This window comes from Cyprinodon tularosa, unplaced genomic scaffold (genome assembly GCF_016077235.1).
Source record: "Cyprinodon tularosa strain WSP-4 unplaced genomic scaffold, ASM1607723v1 ctg2, whole genome shotgun sequence".
Lineage (NCBI taxonomy): Eukaryota > Metazoa > Chordata > Actinopteri > Cyprinodontiformes > Cyprinodontidae > Cyprinodon > Cyprinodon tularosa.
In genome coordinates, this window is record NW_024038733.1 from 1,966,761 (window position 1) to 1,985,310 (window position 18,550).

Sequence of the window (18,550 nt, forward strand, 5' to 3'; positions counted from 1 at the left end):
TCTGCCTCCACTTTCACCCACGGGCTCATATATAACCTCCCCAAGCTGAACGAGATAAAAGCACATGAGAGAGAACATCAGTGAAGGACTGCAACTGTATCCAGGAGGTGGAAAATAGAGCCTGGTCCAATTTGAAGGATTTATTTTAACTGAGGGAGTACTTTTGAAGCAGTAAAATGATGCTTGTGGAGATTGTCCTCTTTGGAGGGATTTTCCTTCTCACAACAGGTAATTTTACAAGTTTTTTTTTTTTAAATAGATCTAAAAAGCATCACATATATATTTCTAAATTTTGTGAGTTTTCATTTTCACAGTTTATTCATCTTGTGTTGTAATTCTAGGAGCTAGATGTGAGATGACAGAGGTGACGGCTGAGGCAGGTTCCCAGGTTGTGCTACCTTGTAAATGTGAAATACCACAGTGTGATCCTGCTGCCATCACCTGGAGTAAAGACAACAAAGGGTAAGGCACAAATCTCAGCACTCTTTGCTTATCCATGCTGATTTCCCTTCTGCTTCAGTACAACTGATTAATAATTTATAACGTACACAACTACTTAAAATAGGAAAATAACTAATTAGATTAATGTTGAAATCAAATCAAAGGTAAATAAACAAATTAACTCTGTAAACATTTTTTAAGCACAAAATTAAGTAACTGGTTATCAAGATTTGATTTGATGATGTTGTGTATAGTATTTATTAAAAGATAAGAAAAATATCCAGAACATGAACAATATTTCAGTGTTTATTTAACTATTTCATATTTGATGTGCTGCATCAATCATGAAATAATTTTTATTTCAATTCTCTCTCTGCAAATAGACCCTAAAATGTCTTTGTTTTACCTGCACAGCTGGAGACCATTCCACTTGTCTATAGACTTACTGGTACTATTAACTGACTGTTACAAAAAGCTCACAAATAAATACAAAACTAAAAATGAATAGGAAAAATAAAAATAAATCCAGATGCCTTTAAGATATATTTTTCCCTTTACTTATCCTTTAACGTCATTAGTACCAAATGTTTTTATTTCATGTATTTCCAATGTTAAACAAAAATATATAGATGTGTTACCTTATTGATAAAGAGATTTTGTCTCTTCATAGTTTATCTGCATGGTTCCTGACTCTGATGTTTCTTTTTTTTTTTTTTTACACAGCACGGTTTGGAGAAAGCAAAGCAGCGGTCTGCAGTACTTGGGCTCTAGCTGGTTTCAGAAAGGGTCTTCACGGGTGCGGTGCCCACACTCCGACTTTGTCAAAGGAAAGTACAGCCTAGAAATAAACGATGTGAACGTGGAAGATGGCGGACTTTATAAATGCAAGGTGGAATTCAAAGGCCGTGTTATAGAAAAAGGAATTATGCTCCGAATTCTTCAAGGTAAGAAACTCAAGGTTTTAGTTTGAGCTCTTGTATTTCTGGCATTTCTTACTGTTGGTAGAAAGAAATTCTAGTACAAGATCCGCTGATGTTGCATTCTTTGGATAAGCTGAAAAACTATAAATGAAGTTTACAGATTAGATTTAGCCATTCCTTTCTTTGCTAAATGTAAGCTTCTGAGGTGCAGAAATTGTGCTACTATTGAACACTAAAACTTAATTTTTTTCCTTCCTCTCTCACAGTGTCATTCTCTCCGTCGGCTCCTATGTTGGGGGATGTCGTGTCTGTTCAATGTACCATGTCACCTTGGCCTGAAGGTGCTGTAGTTAATTGGATGGTGAACAGTATTTCATACGAGCCAAAGAATTCAGTCATAAAAAACCAAAGTGGAAGACTCATCAAGGAAAAGGCATTAGAAGAGCTGGCAGGAAATTGGACATGTTTCATCCACGAGTCCGAGAATGTATGGAAAGCCACAGCGCAGCTCTCTGTTAGAGGTGAGAATCGGATCATTTAAGTGCTTTGGGGGTTTGTACTGATTTAGATCACACTTATAAAATAAATTTTTCCTTTTTAGGAATAATCCAGCCATCCAAGGACAACATCAAACTATATGCTGCACTGGGGTCTCCGTTCACGATGCCCTGTATGTTCTCTCCGGGGATTTCACCCACTTGGGCGATGGTGGAGAAACTTGACAGCGAATTTTCGCCCATGTTTAAGAACCGCTCTGTTTCTACATCACCCTCGGACAAGTCCATTATAATTGAAGAGGTCCAGCCTGAAAATGAGGGCAAGTACAGGTGCACGGGAATCGTAAAAACACAAACACTGACAAGGTCAATGCAGCTTGTTGTTGCTAAAGGTATGTTTCTACAACGCATCCAGCTGCTTCTAATTTTTTTTCGCAGTAATATGTTTATTTTAATGTTTTTAATTCTTCTTTCCTCAGTTGTCAAATCAAAGAAGAGAGGCTCTGTGATGCTGAGCTGCCAACTGTCAGACTCGAGCGAAGTCACCAACTACGAGTGGGTCCATGTGACCTATGACATAAATGGCACAAAGTCAGTTGGGTCAATCCTGCATGGACCGACAATTACAGTGGAAGATAATTGGGGTGAATGGACATGCCGTTACTTTGGGAAAAGTGGACTTTTGGGAAACGTGACCACGCAGGCTTATCTAATGGGTAAGACAGGCTTGAAATAAATGCTCACTTCATAAGGAGACTGGATTTATCTTTATTGGAAATCTAACAACATAATCTTTCTCTTCTGCTTTAGCTGGTCTGAGTGGAGAAAAATCATCAGCAGCCTCAAGTAACACCGGCACCGTGATCGGCCTCAGCTTTCTTCTCGTCATTCTGCTACTGATCCTCGCTCAGATGTACAAGAATCACCAAAGGGTAAGTTAAACATTTCAGTTCCTTTAGAAACTATACTGAAAAATTCTGGAAATTCTTTGTTTTTTTCCCCCTCAAACGGGAAAAAAATGATTGCCAAAACTAAAATCCTGACCCATAAAACCCAACCTCAGGTTGATCGATTCTTTAAATCTGATAAATAAATCCTAGGTCTCACGAATACTCCTCAGCTCTTATTTGTTTGCCTTTAATAACTGAGTGTTATCTCTTCTTTGCAGAGGAAAAGGATTCTTCAATATCCCGCTCTGGAGACTATTGTTCACACCATCTCCAACGAGCGTGAAGAGTTAGAAAAGAACCGAGTGAAAAACTGAAAAGAACCCTTTAGATTTTTTTTGCAAGAGCACATTTCCAGTTGTACTTCTTGGTGAAATGTCATTTTTCATGTAAAAATCCTATATAGGATATTATTTGCACATATTTTGTAAATAACTTAATAGCAGACTTTGTAGCAGGTACTATAAAGGAATTCAATCTGTAATTTAATTTCAGCTGTAAATTGTGTTGATTATTATGTATATGTATATAAAAAATAAAGTGCACTTAACAGAAATAAAGTTGTTTTTATTTCTAATGTACAGAATTCTCCTGCTAAAAGAGAAGATGTGGGTGATATAAATAAAATATGATATAAATCACAATATAAAATTGCAGAATTTACAGTATATTCATGATTCTGAATATTTTACAATATTTTACAAATTAGCTTTGCTCATAAATTTTGATACTGAAGAAACATTTTTTGCATTTGCTAGTGCAACCATAACTCATACTTATCAATCTGCATTCCTGCTTTTTTATTCTTTAGCTAAACATTTCATTCTCACTGCCAGGTCTTGAGCTAATTTAACAGGACTGACTTTGTATTGCTCACTGAGGGTCTTTTTCCAGATTTACACCTGACTGTATTCTCCATCGTCTTGCTCTTGACCTTCAATGAAACCCCAGTCAGGCAAAACTCGGCTGATTCCCTCCAGAAGTCCTTCCCCTCTGGGAGCAATGTGATCCATGACTTCGTCGTCATCGAAGCACCAGCCTGTCCAGTCCACATTTACGCCATTTAAAGGGGTATTACTGAAACAAAGAAATGGAAACAGACCCTTAAAACAGATTTTTGCATATATACGTTGATAAAACAGTCAGGTTTTATGTTTAAATCCAATTTATGGTGCATCTAAGCGTTAAAGAGGTTTGTTTCAGGAGTTGAACAGCAAAAAAGTCTTCATACCCCTTAAATGTTTTGAAACTACAACAATCATAATTGTATAAATTGAGATTATATGAGGCAGACATACGCAAAACAGCTAATGACCAGAAACTTTAAGGATCTAAAAACATTAAAATAAATTCCAATGTTAACATTTCTATTCCTTTTTATAAATAAAAAGGAAATAAATACATTGCATGCATGTGAAAGCGCAGACGCCTGGCACCTGCATGTTCGGTGAATAATACATCTTTAAAGTCCTTTAACATTCACCAATCAGATAATCAGTATAAATACATGCATTTTACTAATTAAGAAGAACAATTGCAAAAATGTGTCTGGAAAAAGCTAAACCTATTTAGCCTGATAATGAGGACTTCAGAATGCTCACTGAGTGCTGTGGTTAAAAACATGAGCAAGGCAGAAATATCTAATTTTCCATTCTCATATATCACTCAGTATGTTACTGGCCAACTCCTCCCTGTTAACTCATTTCAGTAGAAAACAGACGGACACATTGAGAAATAAATTTTACAAAATGTTCCAACTGCGCTCTTTATACAGTAATAGTTCAGCAGTCAAATAGAGACAAGTTGGCCTTGCAGTAATTCATCTTTGCTAACAAGTAATTTCCACAGTAACAGCTACCAAACAGCAGTATCAGATAAATAGCCGCATAAAAAACTTTGAGCTAAAGGGTTATAAAAGACAAAATAACTCTGAGCAGTAAGGATGTAAATTATTAGCAAATGACACTATTTTAAGGACAGAGAATTGTAGTTTGGGTGAATTATTTATATCCACAGACTTGGATGTGGCACATTTTAAGATAAATATGTGGGGGAAAAAAGCTCTTATACTGAGGTAAAGTATTGAGGTAAAATATACTGAGAAATATTTCATGTTGGGTACGTACAGCTATAGCAACTCCAATTATTAAAACAAATGAAAAGTCAAAACTGGTTCTTAATTTTAGTAAATTCAAATTAATATATAGTAACATTGACTATAAAGTTATGCTGTAACCTTTTTGATATATATTTTGCTGCATGCATGACAACATAACACCAAGCATAGTGGAAGAGTGAATCTATTTGTGGTTTCTATACTCGGGGTCCCTGGCCTTGATTGTTTGAGATACCTTCCTGTTACGAAACATCTGCGATTGCAACTCGTTCAGTGTTTTAAAAGTAGGACAAAAATCTAAAACATACAAAGCACTTGGACTAAAGGTCATGATTGCCAGAGTTTACACCACTGTTAAGCCAAAAATGTAGTAAAGAATCAAAATACTTTTGTCAAGTGAGATTATAGCTGAAACTGACTCAATCAAAGACTTGCAGAGGCAGCATCCGAGAGAGTTTAGTGCCTCAAAGCAATGATTGGACATTTCCCTAATAGTGAAAGCACACATGTGAAATGTTTGATTTTTCTTAAGGATTTATAAAATTACTAAATTATACAAACCTACTTGAAAATAATGATATTACATAGCACTATTTCTATCTGAGGACTCCAAACTTGTATAAAAGGAATTACACAAGCAATTTTCAAATTCTTGCTTTACAAAAGTTTAATTTTTTTCCCCTAGGTATTTATAGGACTGTTTTATCCAGTTTGGAACTGAGCCACACATAAGCGTCGTTAGACCTATTTAAGGGTGGCTTCAGCCACCCTTTCTTTGGCATTAGCCACCCTATAATTATTTTGCGATTTTAAAAAATATATATTTTTTTTCTGTATTTATTTTTTCCTCATATTTTCCCAAAACAAATGCAGTAAAGGACCGAATAAAAGCCATAAAGAAGACAAGTTAATCTGAACAATCATAGGCGTAACTTCCTTAAGGACTGGTGTGGACATGTCCCCACCAATATTTTGTACACGTATTTTGCTTTCGGTGCTGTATATATCTGATTAAAACCCCATTCATGCCGCTCCTCAGAAAGAAAATAAAAAAAACTTCTCCCCGCTGCTCACCGTCCACAAACCCCGACAAAAAAACTCAGAAAAAAGAATCTGTTGCCTCTCGCTTTCTCCCCATCACCCCCCTCCGCCCTCTCCCCATAACATTTGAATTGAAGATATCCGCGGGTGACGGGTCGGGTTCGGTAGTCATCCTAACGGGTTCGGGCGGGTGCGGGTTGGTAAAACTCGACCCGTGCAGGTCTCTAAGCTACACTACATTCAGTATCGTTGCCATAGAAACAGACAGCAGCGCCAATATATCAGAATTATACTAAAACACACGCAAATAATTTCCCACATAAAAAACAGGACTTTCAGTCCATTACAGTTTTCCGTTTTTAGAGGGTTGTTTATTTTGCGTTTATTAAGTGATGGCTGTGGTATATTAGCTTTCACTGCTATAAGCTTTCGCAGCAGTGATTGATTAATTTAAACACCTGCTCTACTGATGGTCTATCGGAGTTGGTGTTTAGGTTGAACATAAAGAACACCTTTTATTTGAAGCTTCTTGTAGCTACTGTTTTAATCCCGGCTTTACTTAAAACTTTTTCCTGACTTTGATAGTGTTGCCATTCAGTAGCAAGCACTGCGCACCTTTTTCTTTTATATGTACATTTAAGATTTAGCGCGTTAAGTTGACAACTCATGAGCAAGCTGCTTTTTGCAATCTAGCAGGAAGGTAAGGATAGGATCTTGCAGGTGTGACGTCACTCTGCAGGGGGTCCAAAGATAAAAGATTTAAACAATTTTGGCATTGGAATTTCAGATTTAAGGGAGTTAGAAAGATCACTTAGTAAAAGTGCAAATAATAAATCTGATTACCGATTACTTTTAAGCTGGTTGAACATACTGCGACAGACTGGTGACCTGTCCAGGGTGATCCCACCTCTCACCCAGAACGTGGCTAGAGATATGCACCAGCACCTCCTGATCCCACTGAGGGATAAGGTTAAAGAAAATGGATGGTTGAACATGGTCCGCTCTCCCAGATTCTATCAAATCAGTATTGATACCCTCAGGGGCGGATTTAGGAAATTTGGGGCCCTAGGCAAAGACAGGCAGGGGGCCCCCTGAGAAGTAAACCCATAAAACAGACCAATTCTAAAGATAGAGAAATGTTAATAGAATAGACATCCATTATTTGTTCTAGGTTTTGTCCCTCTCTTCTTGTCCCTTTTTCCTCTCTATTTATCAGCGTTCTGATGGCATTTTAGCCAAAGGATTTTTATCAAAAACATAATTAATGAGCACAAATAAGGATTAGTTGTATTAACCATACATGGAAACAGAGTTTTATGGGGCCCCCAGAACTTGGGGCCCTGGGCAACTGCCTAGTATTGCCTGATGGTAAATCCCCCCCTGGATACCCTGCTGGTGGATGTTCTTGACAGAAAGATGGAGTTGCTTAATCATATTCTGCTTAAGGTCCCATAAGATCTTGTCCGAGTCCTGGTTTAAAAGTAAATTAATTTTAAAAAATGACCCAAAATTGACCATCAATAAATGTTCTACAAAATTGATATATTTATTTGATTTCTTTGATTTGTACTGTCTGTTTAGATTTATGTGATATTTTTTGCACAAAATATATAAGTGAATATTGTAACAGTTATGTTTTCAACTATAAGCATTAAATTGATAAATGTTATTCGCATTTTTTTGGCTTTATCCTTTCCAACAAAAAAAAAAAGGCTTCGCGCAGGTAGCTCCCTTTCCTTATGAGCCGTCCCCACCAACTTTCAACACAAAGTTACACGCTTGTCTTAGACAACGCCTTAGCAGGTGCACTGAAAAAATTCGTTCATTATCTTCTGGGGGCTGAGCCACCCTTGTCTCTTAAACCTAGAGACGCCCCTGGAGCCACATATATGTTTGCCCAGGGTAGTATTAAAAAGGAAGATGCATGATTAATATAATAAAGGAATTTACTTATATATGTTTTTATTTTCTAAACCATGCACAAGTTCTCTCAAGCTTGTATGTATATCTAGTCCCAATGTGTTGTTGAGGTATCCAGGCTGGTTTTGGCCTTAAAATGAGGCATTTGAGGTAAGGCAGGGTCATACATACGGAGTCTCTATATCTATGGACAGATTATTGAGACATATTTTAATTTTGCACTGTTACTATTACAAAGATATAATATATATGAAAAACTGCACAACAAATTAAACCAACACAGAATCTGAATTTATGTCATACAGAATCAAGTTGGCTCTATCAAAATCAGGGTTAGCGTACTGAGCATGCAGTAGTGCAGCCTGCATCAGATAATACAGAGTTATGCAAGTCTTTCTGTCCCTGATGCTAAAACACCACAGTGTGTCTGTAAGCACTGAGGTCAACGGAAACATTGATGCCCTTGATTATTTCTATTCTAAGTCATGGTGTTAAATGCGTAACTCCCGCTTCTTCTTGGTAACAGATTATGTAGATGAAGAATAAAAAATAATAAGAATACTGATTATTTTCCAAATATACAACATATAATCGTTGGTGTGGGCCTTTTAGCACTTTTATGTTTTCTAAATCTAAACTTTAGTATGGATTTTCTGACACATTTGATACAAAAGTAAAATGCAGATAAAAGTAAGATATAAAATGCAAAGATGCAAAAGCCCAAATGATATAAAATTTTGAGATCTTCAAAACAAATATAGAATATAATTTTTAGTCTTTGCATAGTTTTGTTGCAGAAGTTGCTCTTCCTCATTTAAAGGTTATCTAAAAGCCACAGATATTACATATTTTATATATTTTTAAAAACAAAATAAAAGCCATATTGGCTTTGTAAGAAAAAAAAACACCCAATAATGTTTTTCTGCTATTTTTTTCTCTCATCTAGCAATAAGTTTGTGATTTTTGGATTGTCTTGTTTCAGTCTTTTACGCACCCTGGTTGTCTTAGTTTAGAAAGGGGATCATTCCTGTTCTTGCAGTTTCTGACTTTGGTTTGTGGAAATAACTTTTTTTTTTCCCAGACTGAAACACTGGATAAAGGTTAAACAATTCTTTGAAAACATATAAAATATATGTTTGGTGGCCCAGAGATCAACATAAGTATGTCTAACATGCAAATCAACCCTGAGTCTCTTTATCTACTCTGAAATTCAATTCAGTTCAGTTCAAAATTACTTTCTTAATCCCAAAGAGATATCAAATGTTGCAGTAACTCATAGGGGTTTTTCTTTGTTGTTGTTGTTTATTTTTTTTTGTCCTTGATCTTCTTCACTATGTAGAGAAATCATCTTTGTAAAATAATCTTACTAGAAGTTTGAGGTGTATTCAGTCAAATATTTATGTGAAATTATCTATTGCTCTGTGATATCTTAGCCCACTCTTAGTGTAATACTGTTATATAATATAATATAAACAGATTGTGAATGTCTTGCCATTCAAAGTACCTCCTTTTACTTTTCATATCACTATTTTGGCTACGACATTTATTTTATTCCGAATTTTCACCTCACTTACCAAGACATCTATTTCTGCCTCGGATTAATTTTTTTCACTGTCTTCAAAATGGATTCCTTTGAAAATAGCATTGAGGGTCATAGTTACAAGTTTTTTCATCAAAATATGAGTATAAGAGTATTTTTTCTAAAATAATACATTTACATGTCAGCTAGAATGGTGCAGAATAAAAGTACCGTATGTCTTGTTTTGATACATTTTGAAAGGTCCCAAATACATAAAAATTCACTTCTGGTTACAATGCCAACATTGAAACTAAAGAATTCTGCACCATTTATAAAAAAGTAGTAGGAGCGCAGGTGTTGCCACATAATTAATGGCCAAATTACTGCTCTGAGGAATTTCTGTTTCTCTACAATGGAAGTCTGAGATTCAAGCGAACCCAAAGTAAAATAAGGGTGAACATAGGTCAAGTTTCTGAGCATTGGTGCCAACCTAAAGAGACAAAGGTGCTTAGAAGCCATGGACAGGTCACCACCTTCCTTCTGGACCGTTAAATAAAATGTTTGCCAGCCACCAGTTAGCAAACCTGGCAACCAGCGAGCCCACAGTACAATTAGAGGTTGGGATGACAGCCAAACTTAAACTTGTTGCTCTACCCTTTAAAATCCATCTGAACATTCATGAGGTCCTTCGCAGTGACCATTTATGGTAAAATGTGGCTGCGTAGAGGGCCGAAATTAGGTGGCACTTTAAGTAAAGCACTTTAGATTATTTTTGTATGGAATTTTGCTATACAAATAAACTTGTCTTGCCTAAGTAAATGTTGGGCTGCTGCTGTGATTTAAAAGAAAAGTTTCTTGCAGGTGAGCGTTTAGATTGGTTTTATATATTTTAATTTTATGGTGTATGCAATTTTTCTAACTTTTGGACAATGAATACTTTAAGTTTGGATTAGTATGTCTTATAAGACCACGTACCTTTAAAAACTTATGAATATTTTGCTTCGTATTTAAATCCAGTTATAATTTGCTATGTATTATTGTCTCACACAAAATCCCCAAAAGCACATTAAAGTGTATTTAAAACTAGAAAAAGCTGTTTCGGAGAAACAGCAAAGTGGGAATGCTTTTTTTGCTGAATGTAAAAAGCTGAAATTAACTGCATAACATATGAAAATGTGATAGGAAGTCATCAGAAACTTCAAACTGCAGAAAACAATTGAATCATCTGAAGATTTTTTTAGGGTAGAATTATTTGGCACTAAAATGGCAGAAAGAAACTCATCTTAAAAGCTGCAAAGCCAAACCATACATAATATCAAAAATGTCATTAATGTGTGCACTAGAAGGGTCTTAATATAATGTCTATCAAGTTTCTAGAAAAATTTCTAAAGAAATTTTGAGGTGGGGCCACCTACTGCCCAGAAACATGTCAGGCATGTTATGAATTAGCAGCAAACCGAAAAGCTTAATTCCTGTCCAGAAAAAGAGCAAAATTAAGCCAAGGTTCACAGCATAGGCTGAAAAATATTAAATTAGCTGAATCAGAAAATAAATTACAAAGAAAAAATTGAATCTTATCTGGTTGAAGAAAATATGAGTAGCTCAAGGATGGGAAGTAAAATGTTGAGGAAGATGGTATTAAATAAGTATCAAAATTTTGAAATTGTGGAAATGTCAAGACGTGGCACAACAATTTGAAATTATTTAAAATGTGTTGGTTGATCAGCATAAAGAAAACAGTGTCATCCTTAGAGGATTGAAAATATACAAACCTATGTGCAAGACTGACCATGAGAAGCAGAGGAAGGACAGAGAGAGAAGCTTATAGAAAGAGAGCTAATACCACTTAAGGAGCTGAATTTATCAAAAAAAATTAACCTGCATGTTACGAGCCGCTGTGTTGATGACAGCACCATTGGCAGGCTTAGGCTGCATGTTACGAGGTTAGCACATGCTTTATTACAGTGTAAATCTTAGAACCTGATTAAGAAATATGCACTGAGGTGTGTGGTCAACAGGCCTTGGTAGTGTAATTTGAAGAAATTGGTTGAGTTTGGGTCATAGCTACGAGCCATATGGCACAATGAATGAGTGTATGTAAGGAAGAGGCTTTTATTTTGTAGAGTCCCTTTAGTCTTATTTCGAAAGTCTAACATGGATGTGTGTCAAGGGAAGGGTCATGCCCAGCAGTGATATAGATCCTAAATATGAAATCACTGGTTTTCCATGTTATTGGGTGAATAGATGCTGTATTAGAGCGTAAATGGGAGACTTTTATTGTGAAATTTCATCTGGGGTATGTTTTGAAAAGGTCCCTAGAGTCTAATAGAAACAAGCTGGTAGAGTTTGGGTCATAATGCTGAGCCATTTGCATCAATTAATATGCGAGTATAATATAGAGGCTTTTATTGTGTAGGGTCACTGGAGTCTTATTTTGAAAGTCTAGCAGGGTTGTGTGTTGAGAAAAGGGTCAGACCCAGCAGTGATACTTGATGACTTTCCAATTGTTAAATCACTCTTTTCCCTTGTTATTAGGGCAGTAGGTAAAGCGGCAATGGGAGGCTTTTATTTTGAAATTTTCGGTGGGGTGTGTTTTGAAAACCCCCTAGAGTCTCATTTTTAAAAAAGTGGTTGAGTTTGGGTCATAATGTTTAGCCATATGCTGGGAAAAAATATGAGTTTAATGTAGGGGCTTTTATTTTGAAGGGTCCCCGGAGTCTTATTTTGAAAGTCTATCAGGGTTGCGTGTGAAGGGAAGGGTCATGGCCAGTAGTCATATTGTATCCACTTCCTAATGTTAAATCAGTGTTGTCTCCCTCCATTAGATTAAAATGTGCTGTTTAAAGTGGCAGAGGTAAAATCCCTTTGAAGCTCGGTTACCTTGACAACGCTTAACGAGCCTGTCAGTGAAAGAGAGAAAAGCGCATCACTTTCGTTCCTTTCCTCTCAGGCTTTTTTGAATGGGAATATCAGCTCAGAACAAACGAGTGCTGAAGACAAACCGTAAATGGTATCTAAAAAATTCTTTCAGTCTAAGCGACAGCTATCGTTTGTCTCCGATTGGGGTAACTTTCATGGCTGTAGCTCATTCACAACCTTAATGGGAAGGAGAAATATAAAGGTTTGTAAATCCTGCTGGTCTCATTAAATAACATGGAGTTCCATGGTAGAACAGAACTCCCTAAAGCAAAACTTCCCCTGTGAACAAACGAGCGGTGAGCCAAAACCGTAAAAGGTATTCAAAAAATTCTTTCACCGTTGGCGTCAGCCATCCTTCGGCTTCGACTGTGCAAACTTTCATGTTTCTACTAAAAATTATTTGGCCACGGTGACGATGTAAAAATTTGCATTTTCTGAGTTTGAGGATTTTTCTCAGAATCAGCGTTTTCCTATGCCCGAACAAGTCAGCTAAACAGCTAAACCATAAATGATATTGAAGAAATTCCTTCAATGTGAGTGCTAGAAGGTTCTGAAGATGTTGTATACCAAGTTTCATGTTAGTACATCAAATAGTTAATAAATGGGAGCGATACGAAAATATGTATCGTTTTGGATTTTGTCTGTGATTTTTGGAAAATCTCTCATTGGATTTCTATTGGGGAGTGTGGACTTCTTCATGGTCTGGGCCAAACTGTCGGAAAACTGTAAATGCCACATAAATTAGGGTTATATTTCCTGAATCCTGATAAAAATCCCTACGTTTTGATGTATAATTTATTTCAATTGAGTTAAAAATGAGGGACTGAGAACAATTTGTTCGGAAAAACCAGAACAGCTCAAAAGCTAGAGCAGGCACTCTAGCAGTTGAAGAATTCCGTCCATAGACTTCCATTATAAATCTGAAAATCCTAAAATTTTCTTTTAAAGTTTGAAGCTTCACTGAAGCAAAACTGTAAAAGTTAGCAAAAAGCTGAGTTAAACAGTAATAGCAGAAAGATACGGAAACATTTTAAAAGTTGAATGGTGTTTCTAGCTGAAAGTATGCTGAAGTAGTTAAAGGTCGAACATGATAAAGTTTTATCTGAATTTTGCTGAAATCTAAGAATTCTACATGCATTTGAATGGGACAAAAAAAACGCAGAAAAAGCAGAATATCGCGAAACCTACAAAAAATATCTTTACCAAAAGACATAGCACAATTCTCCTGAACAAGCTGAACGTTTTGATACCAAAATTGTTGAAATCGGTTGAAAACTGCGGGACTAGTTAGAGTCAGAAAAATTTGAAGTGAACAACAATAAGTGGGAATGCATAAGCATTCCCACTTGATTTTAAAAAGGTAAAAAAAAGAAATGTGCATTGTTTCGGATGCCTCCTGTATGCATGTTTGTTTAAAGTTCCTCTTGTTGCCATAACAACATGATGTTGAATGTATGTAGAAACAGGGGTGTACTTCCTACTAACCTGCTGCTTTTGTCATCCTCTTCTCCGTCCACCAGCTGTTCCTTCCATCCTGCACTCACTGTGAGGACTGTGGGTCTGATCAGTGCCACCTCCTCCACATCTGTTTCATTACCTCCCTCGCTGGGTGTGGGCGACGGGGCATTGTAAAATGGGGAGGAAGGACGCAGGTATCTTGACTTTGGACTGGTTGCATTTGCTTGCTTGTCTTTTTTTATTCCACCTTTATCTTTTGCCCTTTCTTTGGCTCTTTCCAAAACTCCCTCAACACGTGAAGTGTGCTCATTTGGGTTGTATCCTGAGCTGGGACGTTCTTCCTCTTTGGTTGATGTGTACAAGCTATCAGAGGGTCTACGAGGTCCCTGCCCTTCTCTGCTTAGCATGTTAGGACTGGAGGAACTCCTGAAGTCTTTAAATTTGGGCTTTATGTTCTGGAATTTCATTTCTGGGAGCTCAGATTCAGAAAAGGCTTCAATGTCCGATGAGTACTTCAAGGGTGGATTTGGAGTCTTGCTTTTGGTGGACCTCTGGGGGATTGGACTGACCCCTCGTTGGGGGTCTAAGTTAAACCTAGCAGGAAGAGAGTTTCTCTTTGGGTTTAAGCTGTTTTCAGTGTCTGAATTCAAATAACTGCTTGGAGCAGCCAGAGATTGAGTTGGCTCTTGCAGGAACTGCTTGGATGTTGGAGTCGGAGGGCCCTGATTGGTGCTGCCTGGCCTTCTCTTCCGTAACCCAGGAGATTTTAAGTTTTGGGGGAAGCCAGCAGTGTCAGGGGGAGTTTCTGCATCTCCAATATGACTGGAGACAGAGTTTTTCCTGGTGTCCTGTGTCGTGAGTTGCATATCTGAGTTGCTTCTTTTTAATATTTGTGTTTCTACAGGTGGTCTTACAAACTGCTGCCTAGACATGATTATTGGTTCATGAGGAACTTGTAAAGTAGTCTCATCATCTGTGGGGTAGTCAACATCTGGAAGTTCATCTATTAGACGTCTTGGTTGTCTAGGAGGGTTGTATCTTCCTTGACCTGCAGTTTCAATTGGAGTGAAATGATTGACTGATTTAGAAACCAAATCCCCCCTGTGTTTCCACATTGTACTTTGATTGTTTGTCAACTGAGTCTCAACTATTTTCCCATCTTCCTCCAATGGTTTCCTAGCAAGTCCTTTCCTTGTTCCCATTTCTATCCATTCCTGTTTAAATGCTGGCTGGCGAGTCGGGATGTTCTTACGCACTGAATTCTGTGTGTTGCTGCCCTGCTTTGGGTACATAGGTGGCAGTCCAGAGTTGTTTGGAGACAACTGATCTGATGGATGATTCTGATTTGCTTCCTCGGATCCATTAAACGACTGCTTGTTTATTTTATCGTTAAGTTCCTCCATAAGGCTTCTCTGCTTTAATGGCTTGAGGGGCTGTTCCTCTATCTCCATGTCATCATTCTTGATGTCTTGAGCAGGTTTGGACTCTAGCTGATGTAACCTAACGTTGTCCAGCCTGTTGTCTTCTTTCTTTCTCAGGCTCAACAGTTCCTCCTAATAAAACAACAGCAAACAAACAACAGCTTAAAATTTTCTTAGTTAGTTATTTTAAACATGTCATAGTTTTTTAATATGATTTTGGTAAAGGATGTAAGGGACTGGATGCAAGCCAAAGTCCCCCTGACACACACCAACCCCCACCCATCCACACTCAGACTAATTTTACTCTATCTGTCCGGTGTGTGTTAAGTGTAATAATCTCAGTTTAATTTATTAAGATTATCTTGTTTTACAATGATCTTCACACCAAAGGGTTCAGCAACCTCTAGTAAAAAATACAGAGGCTAAGTGGCCTTAAATACAGCCTGTGAAAAATCCAATGTTTTTTGGTTTTTGCTTAAATACTGTCACCCATTGTCCTCATCACCCTTTAATTGAGTTTCACTCATAAAATGAGAACAATTTGCCTTTGTTTTTATGAAATCAATCACACAACATCAGCATAATGAGTTAGAATTGATTCAAGTTTTGAACTTCTAAACCTAAAAAATTCAGATGGATCAACTTAATTCAATTACTATTAACCAATTGAAGCAATTCATTTAATCTGGGAAAGCATTTTCTTTTTAGAGTGTGTAGACACACATAAAAACTGACCTTGAATATACCTTTTTTTTTTTTAAACAAATGTAAAAGCTGTATCATTTTGACCTAGACTGTTTATAATGCCCTCCTGTATTTTACTCTATAAGGAGGCTGAAGGTCCAGCATCACTGGAATGTAAATAGGATAGGATCTGTTCTTTAAGAATTAGCTTTGGAAAACGTCCTGGAAAAGTAGCTGTCACAGTCACCTGACTTAACCTTCAAGCTGCGTGGGATTCACATTACACCGTGTTAAAGAAAAATTATTATTTTTAGCTTTTAATACAGTTAATCTTATGGCATGTGTAAACACTCTCACTTGAACATATTTCTTAATTTTGAACAAGACTGTGTTAATGATTTAAAACTACTAATGGGTAAGTATTTAGAGCACCAGGCCATAAAATGAGTATCTCCTGGGGGCGAACATTATTTAAGCCTGCAGGAGAGATTTCTGCTTGGTTTACAGAAGGTCAAAAGTCTTCCAGAATAAACAACCAGAGATGGTGTGAAACTGAATCAGGAAAAAGGCCCCCGCATTCCACATCAATTCTGTGGAAGCTTATCTTGTGTTTTATGACTTTAAGAATTCTAGATGCCAGGACAAGCTTTCCGCCTTTTCTTGTTAAAACAAAGAAGCAAATGACCCCAGATGTTTGCAGTAAATAAGGGGAAGCTCTAGGCAGTGTCAGAGATGGCGTCTGGTTGGAGGACGGAGGGCCAGCCCTTTTTGAATGGATTAGATACAAGAGGATAAAGCTTTCTATATAGAAGTTATAGATCAGATTTGCCCTTGCAACTCTCCAAAGATATCTCTGTACTCTTTGCTTTCTTTCCTCCTATGTCAGGTAATGGAATGTATGTCTCTGTTGTTCTGCAGTTTCTGGTGTAGGTTTGTGCATTGTATTATTTCTAAGTTTATGCATTGTCTTATATTGGATTAAACTCTGTAATTCTGTGACGTCAACACGCAATGTTGGTTTTTATTACCAAACGCAGCTCGCCGGGTGGACCTGGAGAGGGAAGAATGAGAAGCCAACCTTTTTCCAAAGTTAACTATGTTAGAATATTTTCTTCCTTTACAACCGCCTACAACTTAACCTAGATGGCCAAATATCCTGGCTATAATCAAAACATCCCAGCAGAGACTCTGCTTTGTGAACCCCACAGAGGATGTTGAGAGCAGCAGAACAGATCTGTGGCTGCTTCATGTCCATCCTGCATCCTGGATCTTCCTTCTTACTCTCTATGTATGAATAGAACCAGGAAAATAATACCCCCCCCAAAAGAGGAGAAAAAAAAAAAGACTTGGAAACGGCTTCTATCTATAGGCCATAAGAGCTGTAAACTCTTATCACAACCTGAAACCATCAATGTTGTGTGATTGACACCTGGCTCACTGCACAGTTACTGAATCTAAAGCCCTTTTTTAACTTATAGGTGAATTTTCTACATTAGTTGGATTTTTAGTTCTGATGTTTATTCTTTGAGTGATTTACATTTTTTTTGTTATTGTATTTTTTATCAAATAAAATTCTAATTTTAATTAAATTTAACTTTTTCTGGAGTTTAAGAAGTTGTTTGTTACACTTTGCGATGCCTTTTCCCATAAGGAGTGAGTTAGGGTTCTAGGAAAAGCTGCTAGAATCTGTTATGACTAATTGTAGGCATGACAGAATTGAATTTTTGAGACTTAATTTATCATTAATTGCTGTATTTTTGTTATAAATAGGAGAAATTTACAAATTTAAAAAAATATACAAATCAGCAGAGGTTTTATGCAAACAGCTGCTGGTTTACATATTTCAGTGTGATGTTATAATAACTTTCGGGCAGAAATGTAACAAGAAAAAAGATTGTGCATGAAGTACATTGAAGGGAATTAGTAAAAAAAATCTAATTTCTATATTAATTTTTTATATAAGAAAATGACTAACAGCAGAGAGCTTTTGATTGGGTATATAATATTTGCAATTTTGCTTTTGTTTTGTTTTCAGTTATCTAAAATGTTTAAAGAAATGTCTTCAGAATATATTGTAGTTAAAGAGTTATGTGTTAAATGTAGTGATTCTTTAGATATTTAAAAACATGATAATTTCTAAAGAAACAATGTGAATACTGAATTAGACCACAGCAAATTTCAAAAGCTTGATAAAGAGGTTGGATTTTACCTTCGCACTCTGGATGCTTTTGACCCATTTGGAACAACATTCTGGGGTGCTGGTCACAAGGATGAAAACATTCATCATGCACTGCAGCTCACCCACCTCCACCAGAACGAAGGAGTCTGAGAGAAGAGGAAAAATGAGGGCTTTGTGGCTCAGAGACGCTTTTTTATAAGATTCATGCAGAACTTCAGAATATATTAGGCTTATTTATAGATGTACCCACAGCCATCTTTCAATGAGTCGCAGTGTGTTCTGTCTAGTGCCAGAGGTGGTCGAACGACTTTCAGTCGCTCCGCTTTTTTCTGCACTTTAGTCAGAAGGAGAACATCTGAAAACAGAAGAGCCACCACTTCCACCTGCAAATCATGAACAAATAAATGCATATTTTTTTTAATCCTGACCGATATTTAAGTAGAACCATGATTAAAAATGACAGAGCCTTTCAGGATGAAATTAACTTA

General features: G+C 36.8%; 2 protein-coding genes across 3 annotated transcripts in view; one reads left to right on the forward strand and one right to left on the reverse strand.

Annotated features, from left to right (window-relative positions):
- On the forward strand, positions 1–3,361 carry LOC119783111 (lymphocyte activation gene 3 protein-like). The gene is made up of 8 exons (XM_038284450.1): positions 1–228; positions 342–462; positions 1,165–1,385; positions 1,628–1,882; positions 1,963–2,250; positions 2,338–2,574; positions 2,669–2,790; positions 3,027–3,361. Exons 1-8 carry the CDS (start codon positions 177–179, stop codon positions 3,120–3,122), a joined length of 1,392 nt encoding a protein of 463 aa, XP_038140378.1. The 5' UTR covers positions 1–176; the 3' UTR covers positions 3,123–3,361.
- Positions 3,358–18,550, reverse strand: part of plekhg6 (pleckstrin homology domain containing, family G (with RhoGef domain) member 6) — a 25,953-nt gene continuing 10,760 nt past the window's right edge. For both annotated transcript variants that reach the window (XM_038284449.1, XM_038284448.1), the window contains exons 12-15: positions 18,313–18,445; positions 18,093–18,208; positions 13,806–15,331; positions 3,358–3,882 (exon numbers count right to left, since the gene is read on the reverse strand). In XM_038284449.1, the coding sequence (XP_038140377.1) occupies positions 3,702–3,882; positions 13,806–15,331; positions 18,093–18,208; positions 18,313–18,445 (1,956 nt within the window). In that variant the 3' untranslated portion in view covers positions 3,358–3,701. The remainder of the gene's footprint in view (positions 3,883–13,805; positions 15,332–18,092; positions 18,209–18,312; positions 18,446–18,550) is intronic.

Excerpts from the sequence above, each read along its gene's own strand:
- LOC119783111 (XM_038284450.1), top strand. The coding sequence starts at position 177 with ATGATGCTTGTGGAGATTGTCCTCTTTGGAGGGATTTTCCTTCTCACA. Across the intron at positions 229-341 it reads GATTTTCCTTCTCACAACAG|GAGCTAGATGTGAGATGACA; the intron begins GTAATTTTACAA and ends TTGTAATTCTAG. Across the intron at positions 2,251-2,337 it reads GCAGCTTGTTGTTGCTAAAG|TTGTCAAATCAAAGAAGAGA; the intron begins GTATGTTTCTAC and ends TTCTTTCCTCAG.